The sequence below is a fragment of the Triticum aestivum genome, chromosome 4B (genome assembly GCF_018294505.1).
Source record: "Triticum aestivum cultivar Chinese Spring chromosome 4B, IWGSC CS RefSeq v2.1, whole genome shotgun sequence".
Taxonomy (NCBI): Eukaryota; Viridiplantae; Streptophyta; class Magnoliopsida; order Poales; family Poaceae; genus Triticum; species Triticum aestivum.
Genome location: NC_057804.1, coordinates 24,278,348 through 24,286,906, shown reverse-complemented (window position 1 = coordinate 24,286,906; position 8,559 = coordinate 24,278,348). Strand labels below are relative to the sequence as shown.

Genomic DNA, 8,559 nt, shown 5'->3' with positions numbered 1-8,559 from the left:
CCACTTCTCAAGCCGCCAGTGAGATGAGTGAGGAGGGGGACAAGGCGGCGGTGTTGAGGAGACATCTAGAATTAGGGAACGGGGACGCTATGTTCCTTTTTTTCAACTTTTTTTGATAGGGTGTTCCCTTTTTTAACTTAAGGATACAATGCGCAAAGTGATTTTTTTAGAGCAAGCAAAGTGAAATACAAAGATGCAATTCCTCACTTCTTTTTTTTTTGAGAAAATGCACATTCCTCGCATTTCTGCCATAGTTCCCCCAGCCCAATAACCCTCTCTCCAGGCCTTGGACAGCGAGCCGACGATCCTCTGGCCCGCCTACCATCTTCCTGCTTTTCCGCAAAAAAAGAAACAAAGTCCACCACTGTCGGGCCTTTCGCTTTGGGCCCACACGACGGCTTTGTTCCTCTCCGCCACCGTCCTGCGCTCGCTCCACCGCATCGCACGAAAAACACCGACCTTTTTTCCAGCCGAGACACGATGATCCACCGCCATTAGCAGCGGCGGGGAAGCGGCGATCGATCTTCCGTGGCCCCGCGCTCGCGTGCTCGCTCTCGCCGGATCGGGCCTGGCAAATGGCGCGCGCGGCCTCCCTGGCGGCGCTCTGCCTCCTCCTCCTCGCCGCCGCCGCCGCCGCCGGAGGTGAGGAGCTCTTCTTCCTCCCCATCCCGCTCTCCCGGAAGTCGCCCGTGTAGATCAGATTAAGATCCGCGGTTGCCGCTGCGGCGGAGGCTTGCTGCGAGGCGGCTCCCGTGCTGTCAGTGGCAACTGCTCGTGAACTGTCAATCTAGGGTAATTCTGGTCAGATTAAGATCCGCGGTCGCGGGCGTGGCGGAGGCCTGCTGCTGCTGCTGGCGTCCCTCGTGCTGCCAGTGCAGTGTCCCAACTGCTCTTGAACCGTCAACCTAGGGCAATTGGGGTTAGAACTTACAACTGTGGTAGATGCAGTGACCAGCCCTTTTGTTCTTGATGAGTAAGTACGATCTTGATATGGAACCTGTGGATAGATTCAGCGTGTATTTAGATTTAACTGCAAAGTGTACTGTGGAGTTGATGTGGCATGGTAGTCGATATGCTGATATGCGGTGATTGAGGCGCCCGATCCAGTTCGGCCACTCAGATGCGCGAATTAGGATAGCGGTGACCTAGCTACTTGGTAAACTTGAGCAAGTTTATTGACTGACCCACATTGCAATTTCCTCTTCTGTTTGCTCGGGATCCTGTATCCTTGGGTCATTCTGATGCAAGTGCTTCTGCTTTGTGCAGCTCGAATGGACCCGATTTATTCTGGCCAACTGGTTAGCACAATATCACCCTGCCTCATTTTTTTTCCTTGGTGTTACGGAAGTATATGTGCTTATGCTGATTGTTCCTGCGATGGTAGGTGCCGGACTGGAGCAGGGAACCCAAGATTAAACCGCAGAATTTCTCCCTGAATCGAGAGGGTTAGTAATGAGGAAAAGATTGTATTGCATACTACTGTGTCTTCTCAGAGCAGCAGCACATTTAATAAAGGGGATTTTATTTGTTAATGCAGATAATCTTCAGCTCCTAAGCAGGTCACGAGATGTGACTCGCAGGGTAACATTTTTTATCTTCGTTGCCAAACCCTTGCGGTTTTTTAGATGAACAAACACCCTTGCAATTTAAGTAGGATAATTACTGCTGTGCTTATTTTGTGATTTTCAGATGTGGTCAATCATATAGCTTCTTGTTTGCACGACATCTCATTTTGAAATGAAATCTTATACCTGTTCCCTCTGTTCATGTTTTATATTTCCTTGTATAGAAATTGGGGGAGAGGACCGGTGTAATAAAGATGGAAACAGTACAGCAGGATGATGAAGCCCTGGTTAAACTTGAGAATGCAGGTTTTGAGCGTTCAAAAGCAGTTGATTCTGCTGTGCTGGGAAAATATAGTCTATGGAGACGCGAAAATGAAAACGAGAAGGCGGATGCAAATGTCCGTCTGATGCGGGACCAAATGATCATGGCTAGAATATATTCCGTGCTTGCCAAATCCAGGGACAAGCTCGATCTTTATCGGGAGCTACTCGCCAGGATCAAGGAAAGCCAGCGCTCCCTTGGGGAAGCTACTGCTGATTCTGATCTCCCTAAGAGGTATTTACTTTTTAGGCTCGGAACTGTACTTTTAGCCAAATTTTCCTGCACTACTCATTTCTTTTTTCTTTGATTTGAAGTGCTTCTGAGAGAGCAAAAGCGATGGGTCTAGTTTTATCAAAAGCAAGGGATCAATTGTACAATTGCAAGGAAATTACCCATCGTTTAAGATCAATGCTTCAGTCAGCTGATGAGCAGGTCCGGAGCTTAAAGAAGCAGAGCACCTTCCTCAGTCAGTTGGCAGCTAAGACAATACCGAATGGCATACATTGCTTGTCCATGCGCTTAACAATAGACTATTACCTTCTCTCTCCAGAGAAAAGAAAGTTCCCTAATAGTGAGAATTTGGAAGATCCTGATCTTTATCACTATGCTCTTTTTTCGGACAATGTTCTGGCAGCATCAGTTGTGGTTAACTCAACCATCGTGAACGCAAAGGTTAGTGCAGTCCGGACTTTGATTTGGAAATTCAGTTTCTTCGTAATGATGTATGATCCAATTCAGTAGCAACTCCTGATTTTCTTGCTTAAAAAACTGCAGGAGCCTGAGAAGCATGTCTTTCATCTTGTTACTGACAAACTGAACTTTGGGGCAATGAACATGTGGTTCTTGTTGAATCCACCTGGGGATGCCACAATCCATGTTGAAAATGTGGATGACTTCAAATGGTTGAACTCTTCGTACTGCCCTGTTTTGAAGCAGCTCGAGTCTGCAGCCATGAAAGAGTACTACTTTAAGGCAGATCGTCAAAAAACTCTCTCTGCTGGGTCCTCTAATCTGAAGTACCGAAACCCAAAATATCTGTCCATGCTCAACCATCTAAGATTTTACCTGCCACAAGTCTATCCTAAGTTGAATAAAATCCTTTTCCTCGATGACGACATTGTGGTCCAGAAGGACTTGACCGGACTGTGGGATGTTGATCTTAATGGGAATGTAAATGGTGCTGTGGAAACGTGCGGGGAGAGCTTCCACCGATTTGACAAGTACCTCAATTTCTCGAACCCAAATATTTCGCAGAATTTTGATCCTAACGCATGTGGTTGGGCTTATGGAATGAATATATTTGATCTGGAGGAGTGGAAGAAGAAGGACATTACTGGAATTTACCATAAGTGGCAGAACATGGTGAGTTGGAGATAGCTCAAATGATTTTTAAATTACCTTTACTGTGCCCACTCTTCTGTCCGTCAACTGTTTTCTGCACTGTCTTGCAGTGCCTCATAATAATTCATTGGTAGCAAGTGTAGGATCTGCCACCGTAGTTTTGGGTTTCTGAAACTAGAATTGAAACCATATGTTTCTTCTCTTCCTGAGATGTATAGGTGAAAGCATGAATACATGTTGCCGAATCCCAAGTCTTGACACCTCCTGTTTCTTTGCCTTGCTCTTTTCACAGAATGAAAACAGGCTGCTGTGGAAACTGGGGACGCTTCCGCCAGGCCTGATGACTTTCTACAAGCTGACGCACCCCCTGGACAAATCATGGCATGTGCTTGGGTTAGGGTACAACCCGACGGTCGAGCACGCGGAGATCGACACCGCCGCCGTCATCCACTACAACGGGAACATGAAGCCGTGGCTGGAGATTGCGATGACCAAGTACCGGCCTTACTGGACGCAGTACATCAACTACGAGCACTCCTATGTCCGGGGCTGCAAGATCAGTCAATAGGCAGTAGCTAGAAGAGGAGCATTCGCTTCGACAGGACTACTAAAGAAAGAAAGTGTTTCCCTGTTGGTAGTGCAGTTATAGCGCATGTTCTTCGTTCGTGTTATTAGATTTGTTTTGGTTGGTATCTTTTCTGCTGTATGTAGCTTCCTCGCCCGATTCGTTGTGCTGCCTCGACTAGTCTGCTGCGGCACGTGTTACATGTTATTCTCTTGAAAAGAATGGTGAACTTGGTGACACATGTGAATTTATCGATGCAATGTTTCTGAATATGTGGTGGCAATGTTGCCATCCAACCTATGTTGTCACTGACACATTGTGTCATTATTTCTTCATGCACATTTGCACGCTCCTGGCGCACCAAGGATCTTGGATGTCCAAAAGTTCAAAATGTTATGATTTATTTTCATTTATTTTTTAATTTAGAACGCCGCCCGCTCCCAATAATACACAAAACACCGCCTGCTTATTAAGATTGGGAGTATGTACTATGAGATTTAGCCACAAAATCTTGCTGGAATAGTACACATTCCACAGCAAAAGTTAGGTAAACAATTGCAAGCACACCGGCTCAACAGTAAAATACAGTGAAGGCAACAAAAAGAACACATAAAGCCTTCTCATGGCAAATTTATTCATTTCTTCTCATCAGTACGCGAGACATTATTTTGAGGTATACGAGCAGCGCGAGAGCGCATCACACCACCCTGTATATAGCCCCGAATTCAAAAAACACGCATGCATGTCAGCGGTAAGCACCGCTGAGATCTGACACCAGACGTATCGATGTCTCAAAGGATACCATGCGACGTTTTTGGAGCAAAACTTACTTTACTTTACATGATAGCCACCAAATGGTGACATCTGCTTGAGCCATTACGTGGCGAAGCACTGCCGCGTGACAAGTGCATGTGTATGCTTCTCCCCGAGCACGGAGAACCCGTGGCGCCAAGGCGCGGTTTTATCCAGCCCCACTCAGCTTTCTGAACTTGAGAGGGAGCAAGCTGTTGGAGTCTGCATTTCTCTTCTTCACAAAATTGCCAGGCTCAACAGCAACCTGAGAGATCGACGAAGTCGTGGTGCTTCTCTGGAACCTCCCCATGTTCCAATAGGAGAAAGGCTCGTCGTTTTCGCTGCTGGAACTAGGGGCGCGCCTTGCGAAATTTTGTGGGATCATGCTGTGTTGTCTAACATGGAGATCCTGCAAGAAATGAAGGGTCAGTTTCTTAGTAACAGATATCCATACCATATCAAGACAGTGAATTCAGTCCTGGGTCTTTATCAGCTAGCTACTCATTCCTTAGCAGTACAGTCGCTGGAATCCACAGTTCTTGTTTGTGATAAATCCCCTCCTACTCTTTATGTAACTAGCAATGAAACAATGTGATCCAGGAGCAGAGCAGAGTTGGTAACCAGATCTCACAACTACTATACGATCATCAGCAGCTAGCAGATATTGTCACTCCTCCAGCTAGGAACAATAATGAACAGTAATGCAGCTAACAAGGATGATTCGTGGTTTATGAACCATCAACAAAATGGAAATTTTCTGTATTGTTGCTAGTGAAGTTTTCTGCACCATCACACGAAAAGCCTCTTGAAGATACAGCTTAGCAGTTGTGCACTAGTTAGGAATATGCAACATTGTGACTAAGAATTGGGAGGGGCCAGGGACTGATAAGCTAGGTAATTCAAGTTTACTACAAGTGTTTCCCTGATAAAAGAATCGTTACAAAATTCAGAACCAAAATATCTTTTGGTACATGCCAAAACTGGAAGTATGGACCTATTATTTTATCTGTATACTGAGATTCTCATCTACCCCATGAACCACTCAACATAATCGCACTAGTTATTCGTTGACGTCACTCATCCAAGATCACGTGTGACTCTTCATCCCTTCCTAAGAACTCAGGAATCAAGGCCATATAGGTTGTAGAATACTAGCCTGGTCTCTGGAATGAGTTTGATGTTTATTCTAACTATATCTACACTTACCTACAAACAGCTCACGATTTCTAAACGCATAAGTGTGGCCTCGTAACACACGCCTGCAATTGGCGTAGACTATAGATGAATCCAAGAACCTCAATAAATTCATTCTGAAGCGCACCCGTCTGTGTACATGTGAGCACCAGGATTTTTGAACATTTCTTAACCCTGGTGGGTGGAATCTACCCGCAACTCCACCGCCCCAATCAGAGTTATCATACACATAGCTTGCTTTCATTGTGTGGTACTGGTACAACAATGAATTTCAGGACATTGACTTAAATGGTATCCCGCAAGGCCATTTATGCAGTTTTTCAAACTCATCTTGTAGTTATTCAGTTCCAAATTAGAAAGGTCAAATTTTCAACCCCGAAGTATGATTTTAACCTCCCAAACTGTGGAATCATTTGATTCAGCAACTCTCAAACCAGTAGAAGTTAACATATTTAATTTTCCCTATTAAGAATCATTATCTGCTGTCATGAGAATCTCTCTAAAACCAGCTGAATAACCAAACCACATTGCCCATAAATATAATAACATATCAATTTCCCCTAGTAGCAATCATTATTTGTTGTTGCAACTTTCCAAAAATATATTGTTGCAAGACTGCCTCTAAAAGCAGCAGAGCAACCAACCCCTGTCACCCATAAATATGCATGTTCCCATGTAATGAAGGAAATGTATCTAAAAAATCTTACATGAGAAGTTCTTACGGGAATCATGCCCACATCATGGTTAGGATAGGCTGGACCTACACAAAGAGAAATTTCATCATCGCAGTTCAATTAAGACCCAGGGGAAAACCAACAGTACGTGTGGCGACCCCAGAATGGATAATGATGGTCAGTGGAGCACATGCAATAAATCCAAGTGTGTTTTTCTTGGAAATTGTCAGACATAAAATATCTTGTACATGGTGTCTACTGTCTATGTCTATGATCTATCTATATACTGATAAACATGATCTATATAGATCAAACGAAGAGCTACCCAGAAACAATAGTTTCATCACGGGATGCGCGGGGTTTCTTTGCCCCCGTGGAACTATTACTTATATACTAAAAGGAAAGAGAAGAATTGGATACATGTAACACACGCAATAGTCACACCATATTGCCGGAATAAATGGCCATTCTAATGTAAGAACACTCACTTGTTAGAACTTTGAAGCATCAATTAATTTTTGAATCCAGATTCTTCATACATTTTCCAAGTTCTAGCGTCATGAGGGGATAAGGCAGTTGGGAGGTAGGTTGTGAAGGGAAAATGGCAAGGTATATCAATTAAACAGATGAATGAAACTTTGCTAAAAAAAATTGGTGTACAGGTAGAGGTAGCTAATGGCTCATGGCACCACTCTGAACTCTGGACTCTTGAAAAAATTGAGCTGAAACGGTTAAAAGCAAAACCGTAGCAATTTCTGACGTTAACGCGCAGCGGAAATCAGGAGTATGTTGGATACCTGCAGCTGCCGTCGGTAGCCAGGATGCGTGAGGGTTGACACCAAGTACCGTCGGCGACGGCATCCCGGGGAACCCGATCGTGGGCCTGACGGGCGCGAACTCCCCAGCACCCGCGAGCGCCGGGAGCGGCTGAGGCGGGGAGCGGAAGAACGGCGACATCATGGGCGGGGCGCCCCCACCGCCACATGGGGCTGGGGCGGGGGTGGCGTCCCACGCGCCGACCGGCGGGCGCGGGCTCCAGCGGAAGGGGCCGAACCCGGCGCTGCGGGCGGAGACGGCGTCGTGGCCGTGCAGCGGCGTGGACGGCGGGGGCGGGTGGCTGGCGCGCGGCGGCGGCGGGCTCGGGGCGAGGTGGAGGCGGCGGATCCAGACGGAGGCGAGCGGGTCGGGGTCGCCGTGCGGCGCGGCATGCTGCTGCTGCTGGCAGTCGGGCGGCGCGACATGCTGCTGGTCGTGGCGGTGGCGGTGGTGGTGGTGGTGCGGCGCGGGGCCGCGGCTCCCGGCGGAGGCCCGGGGCGGGAAGTGCTCCCACATGGCAGCCGCCGCGTCGGCGCGGAAAGGGACGCGGGGGAGAAGGATGAGCGGGGACTAGGCCGGGGAGCGGTAGCTTTCTTGGCTTTCGCGGCCGAGACGAGGAGCGAGAATGAGACGAGACGCAGACAGAGGTGATAGCGAGAGCGCGCGCGTGGGGGGGCATGGGCGCATGGCCATGACCATGGGGGAGAGCGACGCCGGAGGCCGCGGCAAGGCACCGCCGTCGCCGTGCGCGCACCTCCTCCACACGATTCCGGCCCACTCAATAAAGGCGTCACTTTTTTATCCGGGGTGAGAACGGCCAGAGCAGATGGTGTGTGTGCTCTCGTAAAGTCGTAAACTTTGCAAGTGGTGTCTTGTCACGGTTCTATTTTTTTCCCCATTTCATATGGATTTTAGAGCGCTGGGGAAATTTTTATGGTCACAAAATTCATATGGAATTCATCCCTATGCTGCTTTAGGATTCTCAGTATGATTTATTATTTTTCGTGAATACGCGTTATGCGTATCATTTCATTGGTAGAGGAAGAGACGGTACACGGTAGTGATCCTCGCGTAGCATACACGGTTAGGCGCTAGCGAGGATGCTTAGGGCATCTCCAGCCGCGCCCCCAACAGGCCCTCCCAGGCGATTTTGCCGCGCTGGCAACAAAAAAAGGCCCCAGTCGCGCCCCAGAAGCCCGTTTTTCGCCGGCTCGGGCCAAAACTGGTGCCGGCGGACCCAGGCCGAACCCGGCGCCCTGGGGGGCGCTTGGGGAGCTGGCGCAAGCGAAA

The 8,559-nt window shown here is 47.8% G+C and overlaps 2 protein-coding genes across 4 annotated transcripts; one reads left to right on the top strand and one right to left on the bottom strand.

Moving 5' to 3' along the window:
- The first annotated feature begins 376 nt into the window (after positions 1 to 376).
- LOC123090710 (polygalacturonate 4-alpha-galacturonosyltransferase) lies at positions 377 to 4,063 on the top strand. The gene is made up of 8 exons (XM_044512044.1): positions 377 to 642; positions 1,267 to 1,298; positions 1,385 to 1,445; positions 1,538 to 1,581; positions 1,790 to 2,121; positions 2,202 to 2,559; positions 2,662 to 3,249; positions 3,521 to 4,063. Exons 1-8 carry the CDS (start codon positions 576 to 578, stop codon positions 3,794 to 3,796), a joined length of 1,758 nt encoding a protein of 585 aa, XP_044367979.1. The 5' UTR covers positions 377 to 575; the 3' UTR covers positions 3,797 to 4,063.
- A 333-nt stretch (positions 4,064 to 4,396) lies between these two features.
- LOC123090709 (protein enabled) lies at positions 4,397 to 8,101 on the bottom strand. 3 transcript variants are annotated; one of them, XM_044512042.1, is made up of 3 exons: positions 7,251 to 8,096; positions 6,502 to 6,539; positions 4,397 to 4,994 (listed from the first exon to the last, which is right to left on the bottom strand). In XM_044512042.1, exons 1-3 carry the CDS (start codon positions 7,783 to 7,785, stop codon positions 4,755 to 4,757), a joined length of 813 nt encoding a protein of 270 aa, XP_044367977.1. In that variant the 5' UTR covers positions 7,786 to 8,096; the 3' UTR covers positions 4,397 to 4,754. The 3 variants fall into 3 exon arrangements, with proteins under 3 accessions (XP_044367977.1, XP_044367976.1, XP_044367978.1); XM_044512041.1 differs by having other exon boundaries at positions 6,487 to 6,539; positions 7,251 to 8,085; XM_044512043.1 differs by lacking the exon at positions 6,502 to 6,539 and having other exon boundaries at positions 7,251 to 8,101.
- Between the last annotated feature and the right edge of the window lie 458 nt (positions 8,102 to 8,559).

Coding starts and splice junctions, on each gene's coding strand:
- LOC123090709 (XM_044512041.1), bottom strand. CDS start 7,785: ATGTGGGAGCACTTCCCGCCCCGGGCCTCCGCCGGGAGCCGCGGCCCC. Junction 6,540..7,250: donor GCTACCGACGGCAGCTGCAG/GTATCCAACATA, acceptor CTCTTTGTGTAG/GTCCAGCCTATCCTAACCAT. Junction 4,995..6,486: donor TTCCCGTAAGAACTTCTCAT/GTAAGATTTTTT, acceptor CATTTCTTGCAG/GATCTCCATGTTAGACAACA.
- LOC123090710 (XM_044512044.1), top strand. CDS start 576: ATGGCGCGCGCGGCCTCCCTGGCGGCGCTCTGCCTCCTCCTCCTCGCC. Junction 643..1,266: donor CGCCGCCGCCGCCGCCGGAG/GTGAGGAGCTCT, acceptor TGCTTTGTGCAG/CTCGAATGGACCCGATTTAT. Junction 1,299..1,384: donor CGATTTATTCTGGCCAACTG/GTTAGCACAATA, acceptor CTGCGATGGTAG/GTGCCGGACTGGAGCAGGGA.